The sequence below is a fragment of the Trachinotus anak genome, unplaced genomic scaffold (genome assembly GCF_046630095.1).
Source record: "Trachinotus anak isolate AG129_WGS33_773 ecotype Australia unplaced genomic scaffold, CSIRO_AGI_Tana_v1 ptg000031l, whole genome shotgun sequence".
NCBI classification, from domain to species: Eukaryota; Metazoa; Chordata; class Actinopteri; order Carangiformes; family Carangidae; genus Trachinotus; species Trachinotus anak.
Genome location: NW_027273882.1, coordinates 4,569,478 through 4,596,521, shown reverse-complemented (window position 1 = coordinate 4,596,521; position 27,044 = coordinate 4,569,478). Strand labels below are relative to the sequence as shown.

Genomic DNA, 27,044 nt, shown 5'->3' with positions numbered 1-27,044 from the left:
TTAATGTCTTAACAAAAATGAATGAAAATCTGACTTACTTTTATTCCTATTTACTGTCAATGTATTGTTTTTTTTTTTTTATTATTCAGCTGTTTGTAGTTTAATTTTTTCCTTTTCTGTCTTGTCATTTCTAGTTATGTTTTGTAAAAAATAAATTATGCATAAAAAACTTCATGGTGTATATTCACAACAAATTGAGACTTTATTAAACAGATCTTTCTGCACAGTGAAGATGTCAGATGGGGATTAATACCAAAACCCCAAATCATAATTTTAAGTTAAATCCACAGAGTCAACTAGTTGTGGAAGTTTTTCTGATCTTGATTTCCCTGGTAAAGTAAAGGTGTTCAAAAAAATGGCACAACAAGAGAAGCTGTTAAAATTGTCAACCAGTTTTATTGACTGCTGAACATTCATTCATTCATTCATTAAAAAATTCCCTCCTTCAAGTTTTAAGCTTTAAGATAGGTTGTGCACTCCTCGCTCTGAAGCCCACCGCAGCATTTCATGACTGGGTCACCGAGTGCAAAAATAAAAATAAAATGACAACCAGTCGGCATAATCATTGATATGAAAAGAGAAGCAAAACAAATGTAGGCCGTCCACTGTCAGTAATGCAGGAAATGAACCTATTTAATGACAAAATTAGTAAACTGGACATTCAGCGATGATATTTTAAAGGCCTCTAAATCATAAAAGCTTTTTTTTGCCATCAAATTTAAAAAATCATAAAAGCTGCAATTAAAAAAATGAAATTTGTTCAAATGACTCAAATATTTTAGATCACTCCAGGTGAATTACCTGCTGACCCCTTTTTCTCCTTGTGCTTAAACTCCCACTGATGAGTCATTAAAAACATAGGCAGCAGCTGCAGACACGCTAATGCATCTTCAATATCTGACACTCAAGTATTGAGTTTTATAAGGCTGCTGAAGGTAAACATCACATCAAAACTTCCCTCACAGGTTGAACCCATTTGCCAGATTTGAAACAAATTATAGAAATCTTAAAACACCATTGATGACAATTTCCATGAAATATTTACTAAAAATCTCGTTCATTTCATGCAGCCAGAATTCAATCTTGTCAAGCTTGAGGACACCTAGAGAAATTCAATAACAGAACTTGGTCAGGCTCGTTCTTTTAAACTAATAAACTTTCACTACAAAGACAACTGCACAAGAGCTATTTCCTCAAACAATCATTTTCAAATTTACAGCCAATTCAATGTCTTTGTGAGGATTTACGAGGCCTCGTTTTCCAGGTTCTTCTCCAGATATCCGTCAGCTTGACAGGACTCGGTCACATATGTAGGAAAAATCAGGACATGAGCTCTTTTCTCCCAAACTACTGTTGTTCATGAAGAAGAGCTCATACAAGAAAACTTAATCCATGAGATGATGAGGAAATCCAAAGAAAAGAGCTATGAGATGCACAGATGTCGTTCAATGCGAGCGTAAGGAATGTTAGCAAAGGAAATAACAGTATGTGGTGTGCTTTACCTCATCTATAGTCGATCCTCAATAAGATCCAGCAGTCAGAGATATCAGAGAACATTCAGGAGCCTTCATTTTGTAGTTTCTACTTCAGTTGTACGAGTTCGGATATTTAATTCTTTGATTCGAAAAGCAGTGAAACTGTATTTTACCATTTTAAAGTTCTTTTATTTAATTTGATCTCACCTTTGAAATATCTCTACAGTATAATAACCAGGTTGCTTTTACTTTTCATTCACTTTGGTCGGAGGTGAAGGATGAATAAGGGCTGAACCTCATCATTATCTTCATTACAGAAAAAAGTCTCAAAAGTGACATTTATTCAGTTTACACTGAAGCAGAAATACGTCTCATTTGTTCACATTTAAGAACCAGAAATCTTTTGGTATTTTTGCCTGGATCTCTGTACTTCTCTAAAATCTCTGACTGTTCCTCTAATTTTACTTCAGCAGCCAACTCATCTTTACACCAGCTCATTATTGGTCACATTAAAAGAAAATGGGATTCAATTCCCGAAAAGAGAAGTGACACTTCCTGCACGTTTTGAGAAAGCTAAATAAAAAAGAGGCTGCTTCAAGTATCCCGAGTGGAATTCAATAGCCCTGAAGATTTTGTTTCATGTCTTTAAAATCCCTGAACTCCCTCTCTGCTGATAGGCTGGACTGTGTGTGAGCACAGCAGTGGTTAAAAAAAGTTTAAAGTGCCAATTACAATCTTCAATGTTAAATAAAAACTTCTTTACATAACAGAGTCAATCAAAAACTTAGACAACTGAGCAATTTAAGATCCAATTTAATATTCTAGCTAATCTAAAACTAGGGATTTCAACGTGTCTATGCAGTGGTAGATTGTTCATGCTGATGGTTCATGAGATGCATTTTGTGCTTTGGGTGTTTCAGCGTGAGGCCTATAAAGCAGAGAAAGAGAGAGGGCGGACAGAATCACTTCTGCATCCCAAACTAACTGAAATATCCTGCGGTAAAAAAAACATGACAGAACAAACCAGGATGTGGAGGAGTGTCAGGATGCTAAAATAAAATTAATTTTATTCATGGCTTCAGAGGAAAAGCCTCAGGACGCAGGGAAACAGACTCTACCTGCAAGCAGCTCTGTGGTTTTCTCTCTTAAAATCTAAACAATCAACATTAAAGCCGAGATAAATCTTTAGTCCAGTTGTGTTTGGGCTGCAGAAGAAGACAGTCCCTTTGTTCTGCCCAGTGTAGAAGCTCTATTATAATCATTATTAAGACTTTATTGAACAGATTCCTCTCCTGCGTAGAAGCTGTGTTAAGACTTCTTCGGACAGTGTGAAGACGAGTCTGTATTGAGAACCTCGATCATCGTTCTGGTCGACGGGAAGGTCTCTGCTACAGATGGAAGACTCTGGTACCAGCTCGGTAAACTGGGGAAGACGAACAGTTATAGATAAGTGTCAACTGTAAAGTGGAAAAATAAGAAACAAAGAATGTGTTTTGTCTTCCTACCTCTTCAGATTCATCCAGCTCTTTGCTGTTTTACTGAAGCTGTCTGGACTGGGTGTGGTCATGGCTTCAAAATCCACCAGCTAAAACAACAGGAACACAAACCTAGTTTAGAGGACGCACACTGTAGACACAGTTCACTGCTCGAGGCCATGTCCATGTAAATAAAGAATCATTTGAAAACAAATTTCCTACTCCCTCTCCGTGACGACCTGACCTGATAATACGAACGTCTAAACATGGTAAACAGGTAGACTAGAACAATAATGTACATTTTCTGTATATGAAAATATACTCGCCAGAAATTCAGATATTTGTTTCCCAATTTTATCATTGGCAAGGTGAAAATCAACATTTAGACCTTGGAGCTAAAGTCACTGAAGCCCAGGATGAAAACATGATAAACACATAGAACACAATAAGAATTATCCAGCCAAAGAAAAACTTGAGGGGCATCAGATCCTGTATATTACACATAATAATGTGTCAAATTTATTGTCATTCTCTCCATAAACAAAACTGCATTCCTTCAGTGCAAAACAGACTCAATAAAAAGCAGAAAATATTTACAAATACAATATGAAAGAAGAAGAGAAGCCAAACATAGTGACTGGAATAGTGACATTAGCAATTTTCTCAGGTTTATGTTTTATTCTTGTGAAACACTACATATTTTTGCCAGATATTCTTCAGTCAAGCAAACAGAAACTTGGATAATACTTTATAAGGACAGTCAACGAGCTTCCTGACTGACCTCAGCTGAACTTTTCATAGACTTCAGCTCTCTAACACATGATCAGATTTCTGCGCTGCCTTGTTTCCGTCCACTAAGACTTTTGTTCCAGGAACAAAGTGTCTGCTTGGCAAGTGCAAAATAGGTGAGAGGTTCAGACAAGCGACCCCGTTCTTCTTCAACTTGTCTGGAATAAATAAATACAACTTTGTATCCATCAGTTACAAGCAGACTGTTATTGTATGTACTTTACACCTGAAGGCTGAGTGACAGGCTATTGTTTAAAAAAAAAAAAAAAAGCAATGCCTGAGGGTTACACAAGCTTCTCGCCTGCTCTGACTCAGTTTCATTTGGACTCACACAAACAATAGAATTCTTATAATAATCATTTATTTGCTGGCTCAGAAACAATATATCCCTCTTCAGATGTGGGATACACTGCTGGAGGCATCAAGCTGTTAAAAGATGCCATTTACACATAGCTTCTTCTTTCCAGCTTCATTCATCACTGACAGAACAAACAGACAAGGTTGAGCTGGAAAGTATAAACATATGAAGGTAGAAGAGTGCTGTCTGTTGTGATCAAATATTAGGTTGGGACTCTACTTTCATTCCAGTTCCCTTTTTCACATGCTTTAAGTAGAACACTTTGCTGGCTATTCATTTATTCATCAGTGCAGTTGGATGAAAGCTGAATGTGCAGGAGGGAGAAGCTTTATCTTTACCTTTCCTTTAGGGATCCTACCGATGACCTCTTTCCCACTGGCCATCAGTGCCCCCATCACGACCGAGTAGGCCACCACACTGAGGAGAAACGGATCAGTGAGACTCTGTTACACAGTTATAACTTGTACTGATCTACAGCGAACTTAAGACAGAACATGCAACTGTTTGAGCATAAGCTGGGACATTTCAAGCTCAAAAACCTGCAGCCAGGCCAGAAACTCCATGAGGAACACAGAAAGGCTTCTCAAATAGTATGAAATATGTTTAACTGTTATTACATGACATCCACAAGGTCTGAGGATCAGAGACCTACAATGTTTTTCATGTTGTTTTGTCTGCCCGTCGTTTGATGTCAGCTGTTTTAAATTTAAAGTTCCAGACGCTTCTGCCAAAGGAGATCTGAATCTAGATATAAAGCTTTTCGACAGTGCAATAATTAAACTCGCCTCAGCACATCACAGCAGAACACAAATTCACTGTCTCATTACCTCTGCCAAGGAGCTAGTGTTTTCACCCATGTCTGTTTGTTGGTTTGTTTGTCAGCAGGATTACGCAAACACCACTGAACTGATTTCCAACGAACTTGATGGGATATGGTCCAGGAAAGAACCCATTAAAGTTTGGTGTGAATCCAGTCAAAGGGGTGACTCCAGGGATTTTTAAATTACTTTCCTTAACATTGCGAGAAAGGGCATTTTGCATCATTTTTGTCAGTTTCTCAGGACATAATGTATCAATCTTGTTGAAAAAAGAGACGTGAGAGACTTTGTACAATTTGGTGCAGATCCACATAATAACTCTGGATCTCTGTGATTAATCCAGATATAAATCTCTCACTGACGTGTAGAATTGTTTTTGCTTTGGCAGAGGTATGCAAAGGTATTCAAGTCGGTTACTGAAGTGTGGGAATACTAAACGTTGCGCCTGCAGGCTGATTGGATGTCAAATTACCTGGATCCTCTGGAGAGCGGCATGAGGTTGCAGAAGTAATAAACCAAGGAGAGGACCAGATTACACAAGGCATCTGCATCCTGAAAGAAGAAAATGTATCACAGAGTCAACTGTACAGCCCTTAAATGGCACAGAGCAAAGGTTTCTACAGATGTCGTCCATTTTAATAGTCTTCACTGTGTGTTGTCTTCATTTACAAATTATTTAGACAGGATGAGAACACAGAGGCCTGCAGACATAATAAAAACAACCAAGAATGAAAACACAAGAGGAATGTACAGTTTGTCGGTTTCAGAGGAAAGTGAATCACCTTGTCTAGTAATTACAACAACAAGGACATTGTTGGTTTATCAGTATAAATCAGGAAAAAAAAAAAAAAACAGCTGAAAAGCAGGAGATACAGAGTGAGGTTTGGATGCCAGCACAGACTCGGGAAGTGAAAATGCTTCTGTTACGTGCGATAATATTTCTCTAAAAACCTGTTTTTCACTGCAGCTCAGCCTGTCAGTCACCTACAGACACGAATGTGCAAATCCAGCTGGAACATACATCCTGCTCAACACTGTAAAGTGATATATTTGTAAAATTATTGTGGTGCTCTCCAGAGAATTAATTAAATTCCTTGAGTTTGTCTGTGTATGAAACTGAAAACTCTCATGTGTCTGCAGAGGGAAGAGAGGAAAGGAGGGGAAATGAGAGGAGAGAGGTTCAGTTACAAAATGTGTCGGCTGTTGTGAGATGCTGAGGGGAAGCTGGCTGGAAATGAGATGAGTGAGACTGAAATGAGACACCAACAGTCCAAAAGCCTAAGGTGTTCAATTTACAGTGATACAAAACAGAGAAAAGCACAGACTCCTCATATTTAACCTAAAGGAACTTGAGAGTATTTTTCATTTGTGTTAGATAAATGACTTAAAGCTTTCTGAGATTATTACATTTTATCATTTTACATATTTTACAACATTTTTTTCAGCTCCTCACATCACATTTCTTTGCAGAGGTCAAAAGACTTTCACGTTCTCCTGCCTCTTCAATACAACTGAGGCGAATGAACGTTTGTTTGTGCTGTTTAAAGCAACTTTCTACTCCAGATAACACACATAAATTTAATGCTTTATGTCATCTCACATATTCTTGTATTGTACATCCTCCTTTTTTCTATCATCTACAGAACTGTGAAGAAAATGTTCCAGAGATAAATCTTACCCCCAGTTCAGTGGACAACATTAATGCTTTTCCTTTGGCGGTGAGGTCTTTGTATATGGACTCTATCTCTAACTGGTACTGCTGCGTCCGCTCTTCTGTCGTCTGGGTCTCCACTGAGAACAACATGTTGCCCACCCTAAAACACAGGAAACAATTCAGAGTTAAAAACTGAACAAATTAATCATCATGGGTCTTCCTCAGTCATCATAATCCAAACTAACTGAAAAGCTTCTGCACAAGAAAAAAAACATCTGACACCAGGCTGCAAGGAAAACATGTCAAACTGTTTGCTGTAATAATCAGGTTAAAAATGATTAAACCTGTACCTTTTATACCTTCTGTCGGCTCCATACATCTACTTCTTTTTTTATGTATAATGTTAAAATACTTATGTTCTTCAAATTGAACATATAATCAACATATTTCTTTAAAATGAAGCTTAGCATTGACAAATGTGTTGCTGTGAAATTTCACACAAATCGTACCTGTCTCCAGTGATGGTGATGGTAAAACCATCGTACTCTTTCCCAGGATCCTTCATGCTCGGCACCTTGGAGTTGACCGTGAAGCCATCTCTGGTTTTACTGTTGAACTGCTTCAGGAAATAAACACACAAACATACAGACACACACACACACATACACACAGACATGTCATTTACACCTTTAAAGTACAGTCAATAACATGAAAAAAAAATCAAGCAAATATAGATTTAAATTTGAAATTTGACACAAAAACCTGTTATATATTCATTAATAACTTACTCTCGTTAGTAACCTTTCCAAACTAATTTGTCTCTGCCTTTTCCCTCTTTACCTTCATTATAGGAAGAAGATCTTCCACTTTGTTGACATTTTCAAGAGCCTGACGGACTTCTAATAATCCTCTGGGGTTGTAGGCCCTGAGACAGGTCACAAGGACATATTAGTTACAGAAACAACAAGAAGCCTGGAGACTGAGGAAACATCTGATCGGAAAAATATTCATATATTTGCATAAGATACTTCCCCAACACTCTCATGCCAACGGAAAAAATAATTTACATAACCGCACAGTTGGCGAGCATATTAAAATAACGGCTGTCAAATCATTCAAGTTGAGACATGCTGATGCTTGTTGCATATATGCAGCTTTCACTGGGTTCAGGCTCGGCTGATTTGTGGGAGCATTCAAGGTGATCGGATTAGTTTTTCAGTGAATGCAGATTGTTAGTGGAGGAAAGGAAGGAAAGACTGATGCAGTACAAAAGAAACTCAATGATGTTTTGGTGAGATTTACCCGTGGTACACCAGTATTCTGTCTTTGATGAAGTCGAGGATGTTGTCAAAATAAGCCAGGTATCTGATGTTGATAATCTGTCCTCTGTGGGGAATAAAGAGAAAAAAGGATTTCAATAGACCAGCATTAAAGTGCTTTGGGTGAGTTTGTCAGAACCAAGGCCACAGTGACTGAAAACCTGAGGAAACTCAGTCATGTTGAAGGTGATTTAAATAAAAATTTTTACACTACAAAGCTGAGAAAAAACTTGCAGCAAGACCACATGGAAATTCAAGTCAGTCAACGGACTCCTGAGAGTTCCTGCCGCCATCTTTGATGCCAACTTGTTACCTGATGAGATTGATGTGATTATTGAAGCCTCGACTGAGACTCCGGGCTGGCATCTGGTCTAACCACAGAACTGGCTGGTCTGGATCTGCGATCCTAGAAGCACAGAAAAAGCCTGTTTAGTCTGTCAATGCTGAAATCCAATCAGCAAAGGACCAAAGACTCTTTGGTGGAACATGATTTGTCTGATTTGGTCTAAAAGAACAGTGGAAAAGTTTACTGTGTTATATTTCTGTATTTGGTCTGTTTCACTCAACACGACAAACAAGTCGTGACATGCAAACAAAAGTGACTGAAAACTGCTAAAAAATCAACTTTTCTGGTTCTCATGTAGTAAAACCGAAGACGGGCTCCAGCCTAGACTTCATTTTTTTATGCAAGACTGTTGAAGCATGGGGAACTGCTAACTATCATACATCAACATCTGTCTTCTTTTCATTCCCTTTCTCCCTCGAGTTGCAGGGTTATTTCCTGGAGATGATACGGATTCCACTGTTGCTCCTGAACTCCAATTTCTCTTGGAATATGATGGAGACACAAATTTTTACGTGTTTGGGTCACTGTTCTCTAGCTAGCCAAACCAAAGTTCCACTTGGATTCATTGAGAGCAGCTCAACACTAACATTTCATTTGTGAGTCAGTTAAGTACAGTCACTGTATTCAATTATCACTTGATCCTAGGGCTCATAAGCGTTTATTATTTCACATATTATTCGCTTTTTTCTCCGGAAAACCATAACACTGCCTAATACACCAAACCCTTGAACACAACATTGACATATAAATCTGGAGGTGAATGCATTTTCTGATATGTGAAACTTGTGGTGTGTTCAGGCTAAAAAGTGGCATTTAGTCACTCTTAAAAAAGTCCTCACCTCCTCCATTTAACAGCTATGTCAAACATGTCTCTCCACTGCATCTGCCTGGTCTTGCCGTTCACTCGCACTTTGGAGTTGCTCCATGTTCGATGCATGGCCTGCATGACCTCCAGGGTTGCTAAACCCATGGCTGCAAAAAAGAACAAGCAAGTCTTAATTTTGTTACTGTTATTAACAAATCAATGATCTTAATGAGCCACAGCATTTGTCACTGGTACCTCTGTGTATTCTCCTGTTAGGTAAGAAACCTGGAGTGTCGTATTGCATTAGCGCCCCCAGATGGTCGGCTGTGCATATCAGCTTCTGAACCTCACTGCTGTAGCTGTCAAAGTTCTGCGGCAGCACGTCCCTGAAAACCACAGAGAGGGGAGAGGAAGACATAGAGGATGAACTTCACTAAAGCTTTCATACAGTGAGCAGACTTTATTTTTCCTGGGCCGCACTGTGGCGACCAGTCAAACCTCTGAAACGTCTTTATAAAACAGAAGAAACAAGTTTCAGTCTGATGACAGACGTATTAAAACATCTCCTGGAAAAAAACTGGAGCTTTCATGTCATATGGAAAAGATGGCAGGTGTTAGCTTTCAACCACTGAATACTGTGTGCCTCAGCTCTGAGCTCATGAAAACTGTTACCAGCAGCAGCTCAGGAAATTAGGCTGGTGATGGAGCTTGATTTCACAGATTTCCACATGATGACACAACTGAGGTGAAGTGTAGGACAGCCTATACTAAATTCAAATAAAACCCTAAAACTGTATGAATCTTATCTGTCAGTAGTTTTGTTTGCAAATCCTTTGATCCTTTGATTTGATCTCAGAGCAATGTTTATAGGGACAAGTACAAAAATCAATATATCATTACATCTTACACTCACAGTCACAGTTATTGTTTGAGGTGTGAATCAGTTGTTACAAACCCATCAAACCTACTTGATATGAGGCTGCAGACCCGGCTGTTCTTCATAGTCTTCTATTAGAAAAGGCAGATTCTTGGCCCAGTGATTCTTGAAGTTTCCTGGTAAATCCTGGTCCACGTTGTACTCGGCTACTGGGATGTCCAGGTGGGAGTGCAGGTAGCGAGAGTACTCTGACAGAAAAACAAGGCAAAGCAAAGCAGGGGCAGAATATCAGTCATAATCTGAAATAACAGACATTGATTTATTTTAGAAATTTTTAAGGTTTTCAGTCCAAGAAATGTGATCTTAACTGACCTTTCACATTCATATAGTATAACAGTGATTCGTGACATTTGAATTATCCAGTAAAAGAAAGGAATATATTATCCTCCTGATACTGGTACAGGAAACTGACAAGACCTTTAACCTCAAAGAGGTTTGTCATTGCCAAAAACAACATCATAGGTGCCTTTTTACAGTGTCTGATTACTAAAAATCAGTCAGAATAAGAATCAAGAATATTCAGTGGCCATAATATAAACTCTGCTGAAATGCTATAATGGATTTAATTTGTTTTAACTTCCTCTCAAAACATGATTTGAGAAGTGGCTTAAACAGCAACAGAGTGGGAGTTTCTCCATAGTTTATATGAGCAAGGTTTAGCACCAAAAACAAACACAGAACATTTCAAGTGCCTTCAATAAAATTTTCATGGGTGCAAGTTTATTATAGAACCTCATATGTATGTGTTTGCCCATCTGTGCGTGTATGGAGGCACACCAACCTCTGAGGTATTTCACTTTGAGGTATTCAGAGCTGGCCTTCTGTCCCAGCAGAGGATCGTTCAGCATGACTTTAGTCTGAGCTTTGATGCCCTCGTAGAACTGCCCCATGGCCACGTGACTTAACCCTTTCATGTACTGACACACCTCGTTATAAGGCTCCAGCTGAAGACACCTCTGGAGGGCAAAGAGAACAAGAGGAAAACGTGAGGAGAGCACTGTATACTTGTCGTTGAACTGACAGATCTTGTAGTTTATTATTCAATGTAATTCCAGTATTACAGAACAAAAGATACAAGATGGTACTGCCTGAAATGATTACAGTTTTGCAGAGGAGCAGAGGACCACGCTATTCCTCTACCTTGAAGTTGCCTATGGCCTCCTGCAGCGAGCCGTGGTGGTACAGCATCATGCCTCGGAGCTGGAGAGACTGAATGTGGTTCTGGTTCAACATGAGGGCTTTCTGAAAACTCTCCATTGCTGACTCAAAGTCACCCAGCTCTCTGGATGGAGGAAGAAGACACCAAAAGAGCAACAGTTGACATAATGTTAGTGAAGCAGAGGGGAAAGGTCTCTCATTTCCCTAAATAAAAGAGATACTGTATTCTTCCTTGGAGATATACAAATGAGAAATAAACCGTGAATTCAACTGGAAGAAAACAATACCACAGGGTTGCTGTACCTGTAGGCCTGTCCGAGGCTCTTATATGCATCTATAAAGTCAGACTTCAACTTTAATGCCTCTTTGAATGTCTCAATGGCTTCCTGATGAGAGAGAACACAGTTTTCACACAATGGCAACACACAGTTAACAGGAAATTGCAACAGGGAACATGTGGATAGACCTGAAATTCTGACTCAGCAGATCATTCAGACCTTATATCAGATATATGCAGATTTTACACACATTTTGTAGCTCACATCCATCATGAAAATGCAACTTAAATGTGGTCAAGCGACCCCCTCAAATAGGAGTTTGCTTCTGTGCTCACATCTCACATTATGTATGGGGAACTGCAAATTCTGCTACACGGAGAAAATACCAGTTTGTGGTTGGCGACACAGACAGAGAACAGTCTATCTGGTACCTCCCCTTAACCAGAGACTTCAAAAAACCTGAGTTGTTTGGCAAATGCAAATCAAATGTGTTAGGCATATTTCCATCTCTGCAGCAGATGTTTTAGAGCCACTGGAGAGATGCCAGATGCTGCCGAATTAATATCAGCGACAAATGTCTTTAAAGCTTTAGACAGCCTCTTACTTTTAGAGCTGCAAGCTCAAAGCAACTACACAACAAACCTATTTCACCATAGTTCATCAGGTTCAGTATGAAGAGCCAGAAATCCCATAAAAGGAGGCAAATCCCTCACTCAAAGACCAAACAACCAAACAGATTTTGTCCAAGACTGCAAATAATAATAAAGTATTTTATCCTACCATCAAAAATATTGTTACTGGAAATCTTCCCCTGCAATATTGTTATGATGCCAATCCCTTAACTTCAGCATGAAGATGAAGCAACCTGCTAAGCAAACACTGACCATATGATCTGAACCCAATATATTTTTTACAAGTCACAGTATAATTGTACATTCTCATATTATCAGACTAATGAACACAGATTACAATGAAACCTTTTGTAAATTCTACCATGCTGTAGTTTAAATAATCTTAAGTATTCTTTTCCTCCATAGTCCATTTGTAGCTTCACAATTATTTAAATGCTAAATAAAGATCAACTACAGCCATGTGAGCAGCATTATGAGGTTGTACCTAGACACAGCAGTGCTTTGTGGGAAATGCTAAAATGCTATCATCAGCATGCTTACATGCTCACAATGACAATACGAGCATGCTGATGTTTAGCAGATGTAATGTTAACCATGTTCATCAACTTGATTTTGAATGGTAGCATGCTAATTATGTTAGCATTTGCTAAATAGCGCTCAATACAACATAAAACTGAGGCCAAACTCTTTCCAAATAGCAGAATAAAGAATGTTCATTGTAAATAAAATAAATATAACTGTGATCCTTGCTTTCATAAAGTGAACAAGGGACACAATGAATCCGCAGACAAAGGGCTTATTCACAATATTCTTCTTCCTCAGAGAAAAGACACGGTTCAGTCACAGTCCGTGCTGATAACAAGCCGATTGTGCAATGTTGACTTTGTTTCCACGAGGACTATTCAACTACACAGCACTGAAGTGCAACTGTCACACTCTATAGTACATCATACTACTCTTTATAATCAGGGTAAGAACTAGTATCAAACTATATAGTACTACTGGCTGTCAATTTTGTATACTGTGTGTTGTTGTTTGTAGTCAACTGTCAGCTGTCAGCTGCCTAAAGGTGCTTTGCAGGGATTCCCCCAGGAAACTGGTTAGCAGAGGTGGCAAACACAAACACAAACCGCCACACATGCACATCACTGGATAAAAAACTGCAACTGGTGGTGCAGACTGACAACAGACGAGCCTTTCAGCTGAAAACCTGCTGTAGACGCTGCTCTGCACTCCACATAATCTGACCTCAGTTTATCAAAGTGTGACAGACGCTGTGAAGTTGCTGTGGAAAATGACAACATATTGTATTTTATCTCAATGTTTCTTTCAAAGGCAGAATTGGAGACATCTATCATTTTAACCTTCCTCATGATGTGATATCTTTAGTTTCATTTGAACTCCTGTTGTGTATAAAAAGTGTTCATATAAAAGGAAGAACTGTCCACACAAATGTGAGAAGTCAAGTATTCAGCTGGCAGCCATTGCACATAACTGCATTTGTCATTACTTCACTGAAAAACAGCATGATACATTCCTAAGTTTTGCCTTTTCATGGGTGACATAACACCCAGGTTTTAGTTCACACATTTGTTACTGTTTCTTATGACATTAGAGGAGACAAACAGCCACATGAAGCTCTGGTGTGAACAACAGCAACCACTTCCTTCACAGATGCCAGATCATAGCACTTGGTGTGATGTTGTCAATCCTTGCAACTGGTCATATATCAAATAAATATACAAAAATAAAAAATAGTAGATGAGCTTAAACATACAGTACATCAGCAACACAACAAACATCGGATGAGTCCATGTCTTCACCGATACTGTACACCAATCTTTTTATCTACTTCAACTTCCCCCTTGTGCCCTAATACTGCATGTTGTAAGTATAATAGACATAAGGTTCCTTTCGCCAGAACATGTTTAAAGGTGCAGATTATTCTGAAATAATTTTCATGAAGATTCATGTCCCTATTCTCCCAACAGGACACTGGCCACAGCAGCTACAGGAAGCAAAGACCTCTTATTAAATCAACAGCTTACCTTGAGCATGCCTCTGTGGAAGAAGGTGAGGCCTTTATAAAGCATGGCGATGGGCTGATTCTTCTTCAGCTCTAAAGACTGCTGGAAGTCTTCCATAGCTGCCACATAGTCCTGGTGGGAGGGTGGAACACAGAGTCAGAGCCCGGATGCACACAGGTGTCTATACGTACACATGCGCTTACATAACAGTTGATCATCAAACCTCTGAAATGAAAAGCAGCGTTCCTCTGTGTCTGTAGAGCCGGGCCGAGGGCTGCAGCTGGATGGCTTTGGTCAGATCACCCAGAGCCTCGCTGATCCGACCCAGAGGAGACAGGATCTAAGGACACATATGCACATGTCAACACACATACTGGTGGTGGCTCACCTGGTAGAGCACATACCATTTACGCTCAGTCATTATAAGTATAAGTAAGTAATAAATAACACACACCATCTGTGCAATATCCCTGCTATTTTGTAAATTTTTGTGTATATTAAATTGTACATATTATATTAGTATCTATTATTTATCTTTTGAATATTTTTTTTGACATCTTGCAGTTCTTCTTTCTTGTACTGTCCACTCTGCTGCTGTGACACTGTGAAGTTCCCCAGTGTGGGACTAATAAAGGACCATCTCAATCTCAATCTTAATCTAACCACAGTGGCCCGGGTTCAAATCTGAAACAAATCAGGCCCTTTGCTTTATGTCGTCTCCCCTCTCTCATCCCAAACTTTCCTGTCTCTCTGTCACTGTCATAAAAAAGCCAAAAACAAAAAAAACACAAAAAAAAAAAAACCACACAAAAAAAAGTTTGAGGTCTCTTTTGAGGAATTTCATATTGATGTTCCTCTTTTCTGAGAAAGACAAGAGAAAAGACAGAGAAAAGAAAAAATATGTTTTTTCTGGTTCATACTCAGTTGTGCAGAGAGAGAGTGAAACATTTTTAAAAACCTAAACAGATCCCACCTGTTCTTTTGTTAAAAAAACAAAAAAAACTGTTGGGATCTTGAAGAACAGGATTCAAGAAAGGACTAAAATCTGATCAGATCATAATCTTGACCTTTGGGTTGCACAATTCATGAGACAGTGGTCCTTAAACACAGCATTGTGTTGCTAATTTTCTGTAACTTGCACATCAGATTGATCACGGCAGTGACTCACTGCAGTGGTGTAATGGTCACTGAGAGTCAGCAGGCTCAGAGTGAAACCAGGGGGTAGAGGTAGTTTTTTCAAGCTGACAGTGTGATTCTTTGAACCTCCAGTGCTTCTACAACAATGGACGCAGTGATGAACCATAAACTCACGTGACTTCACAGCTTTGTTTGTGCGTCTAATTTGCAGTCAGTCCTTCAGCAACTCAAGCTCCAACAGTCACATCACATAATTTTATTGTTGCAAATATTCAGTTAAGAACATTTTGTCCTTGAAGCTTTCTCCCTTTTATTTTTTATTTCAATCTCGTTCTCATGATTAGTTTAACACTGACACTGAGGAAAATTGCTATGCCTCACCACTTTTTTAAAATGCACTGTTTTCCCACATTGTCTTGGACTTTGAGTGTCTCCCTGTCTTCTTCTTTTCCAGATGCACACAATCCAAAAACACAATGGAACATATTTTCTACTTTTTGCCAAATCACGAGCTCTAACTGCATCAGAGATAATACTAGACCCAGTACAAATCACGTTAACAAGAAGCCTGCGATACTCAGCTGATTAGACACCTAAACTGATCAGATACACTCGTGATTAATGATCTGTTTCAGGTCATGAACAGCACAGAAATTAGACACTTAACTTAATGGAGCAAATCTAAGTTCCAAATTGGGAAATCTTATCAGCTAAATTAGATCCACTGATGCCAAGAGCTGGAGACCACAAAGGTTGTTTTTCCAATTAAAAGCTGCTCTGCTGAAGCATTAAAAATACTTTATGAGATACTGGAAGAACTTCAGAGAGCAAACTACACTGAATCAATGGGTTTTGGCACTGAGCCACAGCATCTTTTAACCTCACCTCTGTGCATGGTCGGGCCTTACCTCTGCTCTCTGTTCATAGACCTCTGGCCAGCTTGGCTCGAGGGTGATGACTCGGTTGAGCTCATACAATGCCAAGTCTGCATTCTTTATATCCTGGCAAGGACAGAGGACAGGGGGAGGCCGTTACAGTTTGTTGACATAAAGCTTAAAATACAGCGAGCAAAACTAGGAACATAGCCACAAACAGCTAAACACACAAAAACTGCAATGTGACTTTTTTTTCCCCGGGGGACACACATCCATAACTGCAGAGTCCAGGCAGATTGAATTTGCACTCACTGAATGTCACGCTGAGTCATTCTGTGTTTACCTGAGACTGCTGCTGTCACCAAATGTCAAGATACTTTTTCTTTTTGAGGAAAAAAAAAAAAGCCTAAAGGTGTCATAGAAAAAACTGTCTTATAAAACATAATATTTTCATGGAAGAACCATGACTCACCTGAAGACTTTTCTTTCCATAAGCTATCCCTCTCCCATAAATGGCACTGACCAGCTCTGGGTCACCCTGTATACAAGGTACAGCATGTCAAAAATAATATTCTTTTAAAATTCAGTTTGCTTTTATTTCTAGCTGTGAGAGAAAGTGTGAAATAGCAACATGCTTCCTTCCTGAAAGGTGCATTAACAGTGAATGTTTGCAGGAGGCAGGTTTAGTAGCTTGAATGGATGTTAACACACCTGTAGTAAGAGTGAGAAATGTTTGATGGCTTCATCATAAAGACCGTTGCCTATCAGGACGTAGCCTATAGCTGCAGTAAGAGAACAAATGATGATTAATAACTGGTAAACTTGGCAAAATGATACAAATCTGTTCAGCATAAATATGGTTTATGTTTAGAACAACTTTCCAACTTACCAAGTTCTTCATTTGTGTTGTGGTTATCTACAGGGAAGGGGATTTTTTTCTGTTCTATAAACAACTTGGCCTGGTTCTGTGAGAGATGGAGATAAAAAAAAAATCAACAACACACAACCTGAAAGAGAGACATACATCAGGGGACAGCACAGACACGCGAAGCTGAGGAAACAACAAAATAATGATTTCCTGTGTGAAGCCAGTAACATATCGAAAGAGCAGAGCATAAACACAGAATGTTAACACCGCGAGTCTCAGAGGTGTAACAGCAGAAAACCTTTATTTCCTGCTTCTTTGAAAGTGTTCAAATCAATCAATCAAACACTTATCAAGGACATTTTCAAAGGTTTTTTTTAAACAAGCTTTCCAGCATCTCTCAAGGTTATACGGAGCGATTAAGGCCCACAGAATAGAGAAGAATATCCAGTTTAAGTCCAGGTGCGGTCGGTACACTCTGGCATCACTGCTGGGTGTGGCTACATGTACAACAAACGTGTGACTACACCCAATGACACCCTTCACTTCTGGGTGTAGTTACAGTTTAAAAACTTCAACTAGGAGAGATATTTACTACTTTCCAGATAGAATTTAAATTGCTAAGCTTATTTCTATTAACATAACTACAGTCACTTTGTACATGATTTGCCATTTGAGAAGTTGTGAGTCATAATTTCTTTCAGGTGTAGCTCAAAATATCAGAAACACCAAACCATGAACCAAGCACTGAACGCTACATCACTCTAAAATAATGATGTCTTTCAAACATAATTCAACAGCTGAGAAAATAAATAGTCAATAAACTTCCTTGGTTGATTCAGAAATGAAATCGTTGATGGCTTGTCACATTTTAAAAATTGAAGACAAAGTGGAGCGTCATGCTGTTTATGTAAAAACAAGTTGTTTAGATTCAACTAGAAACCACTACTTTTTTTTCTGAAGGAAACCGTTAGAGAGAGCGGCTGTTGTACATCAGATTAGTCTGTGAGTGTGTGTGTGAGAGAGAGAGATCTCACCAGGATCTTCTCTGCATTAAGTGAGAAAACTGACTCGCAGGGCGGGTTGCTTCCCTCCTCACAGTCTGGGTCTTCCAACTGTAAAATTGAGGACTCTGAAAAGACAAAAATTCAAGTTATCAATCATGGGAAGCACTTAACACGATGCTTGTCACTATATGTACGTATTTCAGACCATTATACGTACATGAATGGAATAATCAATTTTTTAACAATGACAGGTACACACTTCCAACCTGTCAAACCAATCGTCTTCCAAGTTGCATTAATAGTCTAATATTTCAAAGGAGAAATGTCTTAGATGACAAGCAGGTCTCGCCCCACTCAGAGTGGATTCCACACCAACAAAACATGTCAGCAATGTGGTTTGAATAACTCCATGTAGGCCAGACCAAAGACAATGGATGAGTGGATAACTGGTTTTGGATTCTTTGACTTTTTTGTATGTCACTATTAGAGCATTTAAAAATAACAGTTTTAATGAGACACAGCAGTTCCATCAAAACATGGCCAAACCTGCATTTTCATTGAATTCATTACTCAAAGGGTAAAAGTGTTTAGTCAATTGACAGCAAGGCGCATTCATTTGCCCAGTAATTATCCCAATAAACCAAAGTTTCCATGGCAACCACTGCAAAAATAACACCATGTCTCTTTTAAATTTTGTCAGTTATTTAAGCTGTAATTTTCCACAGCCCACGGTTACATTATTCCACCAGTTGTTCAAAACCCAAGTCTTGCAGTTTAATATCAGATATGACGAAGAAAATCTGCAGCCACATTTGAGAAGCTACAACCGGACCATTTGTGGCATTTTGCTTGTTTACACATCACTAAGAAGATCTCCGCAGTTCAGCACAAACTCATAAAACCAAGCAGCATTAACCTCAACATGATGTCATTTATACAACCAGCTCACCTGACACAATAGGGAACAGGTGCACTAAAAACTAAGATAAAGACTATAGAGCTGTATGCATAATTGATGCTTGGCAGTTGGAAGACCCAGCTTAAACTAATGCAGTGTAATACAGCAGCTCTGAAATAGAGAGTTATAATCAGTTTGTGCTGAAACTGTTTTAGACATATGGTGATTCAACTTTATGGCCATTTTGATGGCTATAGATTGTGCTGCTGTTTATCAGGACAGGTGTTTTTCTCATTTTGTCCGCCCCATTTATAGCTCTGAGGATGGGCAATACATCACAATCACCTCTATATATAATCCAATACAGCTTCACAAACAACATCCTCCGAAATGATCATACATTTAAATCAACACCTCTAGAAAATATTTCCAATAAAAACTGAACTCACAGCCGTCATAAAGGGAGGGTTTATTGCAGGACTGCTGCATTAAGCTGTACTTATTTTAGCTGGGTAATCTCAGTAAAATGCAGGTGTAGATGCAGAATTCACCAGAGGCTCATTACCATCAGAAAAATCAATTTTGCTCTCGGGCAAGGCAGCACCAATAAATTGCGTGTTTTTAGAGCGGACTCTGGTGAAGACCTCTCCGGGTGAAACGAGACACAGTTTGTGAAGTCGGTGCATTCTGAGTTTTCTTATTGTTGTGTTCACATGAATATATACGCTCACTAGTCTCTTTTCTTCTTGGTTTCTAATCCCATTTAACCTCTCCTGGTAATCTGTCGCCGCTTGTTGTTGTTAGCCTCTCAACGTTAGCTCGCAGGCGGCTAAGCTAGCCGGGTTACACGGTGACAGTTGGACCGGGGTAGGACGTGGCAAAGTAACAGAGAAAAGAGGACTTTACCGCAGTCAGCCGCGTACTCTTCCCACTCGGAGAGGGAGCTGCACCCCTGCTTGTGGAGCTCATTGTTGAACAAAGTCAAGGTGGAGAAATACTCGGTGGAGAAGATTTCCCGGGACAGGTAGAGCAGCGAGAGCGCTACCACAACAACAGCCCGGCTGGCGGGGGCCATGTTTCTCTACATGTGTGACGCCAGCGAGCGGAAGCTGCTGCAGCTCGAGCGAACCGAGCAAACACACCCACCCACCCACGGGCGAGCCTGCGGGAACCAACCAGGAACCGACCGAGCCAGGGCACACTACAAGTCCCGGCGTGCTCCTCGGCTGTCAAACCGGTGTTTCCAGTTTTTAGTCAAGTCAACGAAGAGACAAAACAAACAAAAATGATTTCCGGTACACTTTTCAAATTAAAACCAAGTCATACAACTGTCAGCTTAAACAGTTATGATTGATTTTGATTAGAAATACAGATTTTTTTGTCATTACTCGCCACATTCTGGAGTCCAGTTCATTACCAACCTTTTAATTTATTACAGTATTACTAAATAAATTTGTCTAATATAATACAGTGTAGTCAGTGAATGAAGAAGAATTTAGATTATTTAATCAAAACTAAATTTAGCAATACTGCATTACAATACTAAAAGTACTACTACACTGTAAACCTACTATGTTGCTCTACTGTGTACACACATCTATTGCATCTGTCCATACTGGAAGAGAGGTCCCTCTGTTCTCTCCCTGAAGCGTCTTCAGTTTTTCCCATTCAATAATTTTTTTGTTCAATTCAAGGGTCTAAGGACAGACGGAGGGTAAAGCTGTACAGATTGTTATGCCCCTTGGGACAAACTGTGATATTGGGCTATATAATGTATATAAAAATGTCTCAAATCAGATTTGCCCCTTTCCGAATGGAAAAGTGGTCTAAGACTTTTACACCCCATTTTATATTAAAGTATTTTCATTGATGCATTTATGTGTTAGCAGTATTTATTGCTGCGGCTAGTTGAGAACTTGTTTAAAATTGTACAGTATGTTTTTGAGTTGCTTAATCTGTAGCAATGTACTTTTATTTTATAAAATCATCATAGGTTTTTATAAAGTAACTGGTGACAACAGATGTTAGATAAATGTAAAAATAGCAAAACTTTACCCCATTAAATGTAGTGAAATGATAACATAATTATAAAATAAAATAGTGTTAAATGATGTATCTCAAAATTATATCTAAGTGCACAGAACATGCAAGCTCCTTTCAACCCTTCAGTTGTTGACAAATATGCACTTTAATTTTGAAGGGGGAACTGCATGAGACTGCCGTACTTCCGGTTGGAGCGTCTCACATGCTAGCCGCTTGTCGTAGCTACAGAGGAAAGAATGGGCAAAAGTGTCTTTAGGTGTGTTGAATGTCACGAAAAGGCGACGGAGCTGCACCGGGATTACAGCAACGGGATCCTGAAGATAACCATATGTGTGGGTTAACACTCAACTTCTTAGATTTGGTGTAGTTTTGTTTAACGTTGCTGTTTGTGACGAGGATGCTAGCTAACGAGGTTTGCCTCGGAGATGTAGCTTCAACCTGCCTGCATCTCTTAAAGCTCTTTCCTGCAACTAAATCGTTTTTGCAGCTACACACGAAGGTCAGTGTCTGCATTACGTTCACTTTTTGTCATGTTGTCGGCGACAGTCCTCACAGGTGCACCTGCACCTGTAGCATCAGGAGTGGTCGTTTGGGATGAGTGAACCACCTGAACTGATAATGCTTTACAAACAGACGCTTTTCCATGAATTATTAAGATCATCCCCTTAATCTTGATCATTGGTGTCATCCCCAGACACCAACAGATGACTAGCAGATAAGTGAAAGGGTCGGCATTGCCTCTGTTTCTCTTTCTCCAGGAGTCCTGCCAAAAACCTGTGGACAAGTACATAGAATATGACCCTGTCATCATCTTGATCGATGCCATTTTGTGCAAGACGCAGGCTTTCAGACACATCCTGTTCAACACAAGCTTGAATGTAAGTAACCTCAGCTATTTCAACTTGTGGGAGTGTAGGTGGTACAACTTTATAGGGATGTATGCATGAATTAAGTTAACAAAAGCACAGACTGGAAACCCATCTCCACACCAACATTAGCCCTGCTCTTACATCCTGCAAATATTTCATTCATGTCTTATTATATCACGTCCAGCTGACTGGGTTCATCTCCAGCTGTGTCATCCATGTGCTGTCTTCAGGTAGTGTCTGTACATTTTCTCCCCCGCCTCTGTAGATCCACTGGAAGTTGTGTGTGTTCTGCCTGCTGTGTGAAGCTTACCTCAGGTGGTCTCTGCTCCATGGCTCTGAGCAGAGCAGCGACCCTGCTGACATCATCAGGTACACCAAAGAATGGGAGTTTTACGGCATGTTTGGACTGGCCGCCCTGGGTAAGATAACATGAGACCAACCAGAGCTCAACCATATGTCTGTTAAACAGATAGTTTGTGTTCGTGTGGAATCACGATCCCTGATATGTCTTCATGTTGGTCCTGTAGAGTTGTCAGCGTTCTGCGGAAGTGTGCTGTGGTTCCTTTGGGTGGTCGTGGGTCGTCTCCAGGGTGGGAACCTAGAGCTGCGCCTGCTCATCAGAGCGCTGCTGCTGTCCTGCTACGGGAAGGTCCTCCTCATCCCTGCCGTCATCTGGGAGCATGACTACTCCCCACTCTGTCTGGGCCTCATCAAACTGTTTGTGCTCACTTCAAACTCGCAGGCTATCAGAGGTAGGAGAAGACAAATATTTGAAGGGTTGATTCACCCATATTAAAAAAAGCAGCCTCCCACTTACCTCCAGTGGTGTTAGACACTGAGGCAGTTTGGTTTCTGTTTGTTCAAGGTTTGAGATTCCTGCCTTTACCCTGATACAGTGGAGGTGAATGGAATTCAGTTTGCAGACTCTCAGTAAACTGGTTTCTTTAAAACTAGTTTCTACTGGAAGAAGAAACAGTCCCGAGCTCTGTTATTTGTATCTGGAAACAAATTTTACAGATGAGTTTTTAGCTTCATGGCACTAGAGATGACAATCCGTCCACCACTTTGGTCCAGACTGAGACGTGTTGACAACTATTATGGAGTGCCAAGAAATTTTGTAAACACATTTATGGATCCCACAGGAAGAATTGCAAAAACTTTGACCCCTCTAGTGCCATCATCAGGTCAAAATGTACGTGTATCTGATACTTTGGTTTATGAACAAAAGGATAAACAAGTACAAATTTGGGATAAAGTGTAGATGTGTTGTACCAATATTCCGTATATTAAACACACTGTATATTAGTGCTTTTCCAAAAATGTTTATGTTTAATATTATGGAGAAGCTTTAGACCTTTACGGAACAAATAGACTCTCTAATGAAGAACAGGAACATCAGAGATTTAGGATTTTTTTTAGAAATAATCCTCCCACAGCAAGTTGCAATGATTTATAATAATAATAATAATAATAATGGCTAATACTGAGTGACCAATGGTGTGAGACACATCACTGTTATTGTGGATGTAACGACAGTGTTAATATCGTCGTTTTTAGAGTCAAGACATTTTCACATCCACCCAACGTTGACCAAGGAAAGAACAGAAGAAACGAGTATCAGCTTTTTACTTTGATGAGTTACTTAGTCTCAAAGCAGAGAAGCTTGTTCCTCACGAGACACCAGTGATGCACTGGTGCTTCATTCTTCAGGCAACATTTAAAAACACCAGCAGGGGGCACCTAACTCTCCCTTTGTTTGAAAATCCCCCTGCTCCTGTGCTCCTGACTACAGAGGGACCCAGACATTAAAGATAAATGAGTTACATAAGAGAGAGGTTTGGGTCCACGTTTCATGTGTTGTATAATTGTTTCTTCAGCAGCAGCAGCAGCTCTGGAGACATAAATCAGCTCATTGTATTTGGCAGCCAGCCTGTGCACAGCAAACAATGAGAAGTTGTTGAGTGAATAATGGTGATGAGCTGTTTCTGTACGACATATTAATAAAGAACAAGTTTCGTTGTAACCGAGGCCAAGTGCAGTGATGTGGCAAACTCAGCCCTTTCACTGCTGCCCTCTGAGGTTTATATAGAAAGTGTCTCTTTAGTATCATGTTGACTTCATGTCTTGTTGCACTAACACACCGGTTGGCAGGATCAGGATGATGGTGACGATTGATAATAGAGGTGTGGGCTAACATAACTTTTCACAAGCTGTTTTTTTTTTTGGTTTCCTCATTCTCTGAATGATTCCATTTTTTTAAGTACTATAACTTATTATGATAAAAACTGTCTGTGTATTTCTAATTTTATTCCTTTTCTCCTCAGTGATCCTGAACAGCAGCAGACGTCTGTCACTGATGGCTGTGTGTGTAGGCCTGCTGTCGGAGACCTGTGTGGCGCAGGCCTGTAAAAAGCTGCCATGGAGCATCCAGGACATGTTGACGTTTGAATGAACGTCTTCTCTGTCAGACTGAAATAAAAGTCACTTCTCTCAGGGATGAACACGTGATGGCGGAGGCCAGCCTGCGGCAGAGTGAGGCAGTTTTTAATGAACCTTCTGCACATGGAGTTGGAGAAGAACTTGTGTTCTTCAAGTTCCTTTCTTTTGTTTCTATTAATTTCAAAACAACTAGGAACACGAGAAGCTTCCTGAGTGACAGAAACCTCCAAAGTAAATGCCTTAAGGAACTGGCTGCTGGTCTCTGTCTCTGACTGAGACAGAGACCAGAAGAAGAGACAATGGTGATGGCGTTTTGTGAAGTTGCAGAACATGTGAAAAAGAAGGAAAGACACTGTGATTGTGCTCATTAACAAAGAAGAAAAAAAACAAACACTATCTACAGAACGGGCTACGGAGTCATGAAGAGGTGGGAACGCCATGATCTTGTTTTTCATTTTGGTTTGGACATTGAGCTCCATTTTTCTTTAATTTGATTACTTTATTATGAGAGCCCAGGAGAGGAGCTGCAACGTGGGAACATCCCGTGGTCTCAATTACTGTTACACATGCTCTGATTCCAGGGCGGCTCTCTAGGAATGACACAAACACACACCCTGAGGTTGTAAATTCACAAAAACTACTTCTCTGTTTGGACAGGGCCCAGCCAGCACTCCTCACATTCCTTAGCTCATTGGTTAAGTGCTTACCTTTACTTCCACACTCACAAACACACATTAGATAAGTGTTGACACACAGGCAAAGTAAGGCAGAAATTATTGACTTCTTCACTTCACAAAAACAGGTATGGACACACAAATACCAGCAAATTAAGATAACGCAAAAAGTGTTGCAACCAGAGAGAGAGAGAGAGAGCGCCATGGTGAATGCTGGGGCTTTTATATCGTCTGGGTCCAGGTCCTCCAGATCCAGCTGACCACTGCAAATCAGGCTTCTTCAAGACAACAAATGTAAAAACATGAACCAGGCCAGACTGGACAGTGGCCGTCACAATTGTTAGACTAAACCTTTATGCAGCTGATGTTAAAGCTTTTTTTTCCAAAGCCCACAGTGACATCTTCAGAATACGTGTTGTGTCTGACCGACAGCCCCAAAACTCACAATGTGTCTTTTACAATTTTATGAAACAAATAAAAGCAGCAGTTCCTCACATGTGATGAGTTGGAACTTGTAAATGTCATCATTTTTTTTCCTGATAATTGGCTTAAATCATTATTCTATTATCAATTATCAAATTTAACACTGTTCACGACAAGTCCGTCAAGAAATGTCTAAATTATTCCCATGTTTTCCTCCTGTATCCAGGTGAGGGTGAAACCTCTGAAATGAACATTTAGACCATCACACAGCTCTAAAACTCATCACTGACACTTGCACTGAGTTTTTAAAAAAAATTTTTATGTTGGTCATTTGCCAGTGAAGGAAGGGGGAGGCATTTATGTGCTGCAGGCTTTACAGAATATTGAGTAAAATCATCTAATACTAAACAGCAGAAGGTACCAAACCAGACATCTGATCTGCAGTCATCACAATGAGACGCTGACCAGCTGCAGCAGGTAAACTTTATAAAACCTCCACCCACCGTCCCCTGGTATGTGGCCTATGTGTCTGTAAACAGAACCGTGTTCAGTCAGTAAAACAAACCCTGCGAAGCAGCCCAGCCGTCTGTGGAATGAGGGGAATTTATTCACTGCACTTACCTGCAGTATGAGGGGACAGCTGAACCCGCAGGTCTTTGCAGGAGTCGTGGTGGTGTCATGAACCGCTGCCAAGCCGGGTACATGACGGGAGGCGAGGCCGAATTCTTTCTGAACAGAACCATGTGAGGCTGCTGTCGGAGGACGCACCCTGTGAGACGCGGGGATGTTCCCTCACACGCTGTCAGAGACACGTGTGAGTTTGCTGCATGTGTCATCACTATAGTGACTCCTCAGCAGGATTACCATAAACAAACAATGTTCTGTTGCTGCTGTTGAAGTAGAGTCTTGTCCTTCATGTTACTTCTTTGGTATCTTTTGTTTTTATTGAAGCTATGAGAAGAAATCTTTTCTTTTTTTTCCCCTGTGTCTCACCCCTTCCACCGCCTGCCATCACCACGAAGCCATAAATCTGTGCTGTGGTATCAACGCCCTCGTTTTGTCGCCCTGTTGTTTCATAAAGCAGCAAACTGTCCCTTGAATACAAAAAATATACATAGTATAAGCCACTAAAGGCTTCCAGCCTGTTTAAAAAACATTTTTGCGTGTGGACTTAAATAATAAATAATATAAACGTTATAATATACATTTAAGAAGGACTGAAGTGTCATATGACAGAGTACTCCCTGAGTATTGTGTGACTGAGAAGATGTGATGTTGAACTGGCTGTGGCTTTCTGTCGCAGACCAGCCCTTATCATTTGGGAGGGACATATGTTGCTGTGATGAATTATGTAAAACAAACTTGCAGAGCCAGTTGCCACAAGCTGCACAGACACACACTGTAAGTGAGTGTTTTCACGTGTGCAGTCCCAACTATTACACAAAGGAATAATGAGAAAATAAAATGTTTATATTGTAACACAGTTGCTCAGATTTGTATGGGATTATTTGATTTTGTGTGTGTGTGTGTGTGTGTGTGTGTGTGTTTGCCTCTCCACATGGCTGCATGTTATTACAGGTCTGTGAATAGCTGAGCAGACAGCACACGAATGTGGAATGCTCGTTAGGTGTCCTCACCCTGGGTGGATCTGTTCTCCAGTCACTGTGGAAAGTTTTAATGCAAAAAAATGTAATAAACAAATCATCATCTCATTCTGCGGGAGATAAACTGGAGTTTTCATTG

At 40.0% G+C, this 27,044-nt stretch overlaps 2 protein-coding genes across 4 annotated transcripts; one reads left to right on the top strand and one right to left on the bottom strand.

The window, feature by feature from the left end:
- Positions 1-376: 376 nt before the first annotated feature.
- Positions 377-20,020, bottom strand: ttc13 (tetratricopeptide repeat domain 13). Of its 2 annotated transcripts, none has more exons than XM_071467677.1 (23): positions 19,760-20,020; positions 17,986-18,080; positions 16,973-17,048; positions 16,795-16,865; positions 16,556-16,621; positions 16,117-16,209; positions 14,295-14,411; positions 14,093-14,203; positions 11,438-11,520; positions 11,117-11,258; positions 10,758-10,932; positions 10,008-10,164; positions 9,295-9,425; positions 9,074-9,206; positions 8,202-8,294; positions 7,872-7,955; positions 7,410-7,494; positions 7,079-7,185; positions 6,594-6,729; positions 5,388-5,467; positions 4,436-4,514; positions 2,981-3,060; positions 377-2,898 (listed from the first exon to the last, which is right to left on the bottom strand). In XM_071467677.1, exons 1-23 carry the CDS (start codon positions 19,926-19,928, stop codon positions 2,784-2,786), a joined length of 2,478 nt encoding a protein of 825 aa, XP_071323778.1. In that variant the 5' UTR covers positions 19,929-20,020; the 3' UTR covers positions 377-2,783. The 2 variants fall into 2 exon arrangements, with proteins under 2 accessions (XP_071323778.1, XP_071323777.1); XM_071467676.1 differs by having other exon boundaries at positions 7,079-7,188; positions 19,760-20,019.
- Positions 20,021-21,068: 1,048 nt separating this feature from the next.
- On the top strand, positions 21,069-26,784 carry arv1 (ARV1 homolog, fatty acid homeostasis modulator). 2 transcript variants are annotated; one of them, XM_071467960.1, is made up of 5 exons: positions 21,069-21,228; positions 21,655-21,774; positions 22,031-22,184; positions 22,293-22,517; positions 24,090-26,784. In XM_071467960.1, exons 1-5 carry the CDS (start codon positions 21,133-21,135, stop codon positions 24,215-24,217), a joined length of 723 nt encoding a protein of 240 aa, XP_071324061.1. In that variant the 5' UTR covers positions 21,069-21,132; the 3' UTR covers positions 24,218-26,784. The 2 variants fall into 2 exon arrangements, with proteins under 2 accessions (XP_071324061.1, XP_071324060.1); XM_071467959.1 differs by having other exon boundaries at positions 21,076-21,395.
- Positions 26,785-27,044: the final 260 nt, after the last annotated feature.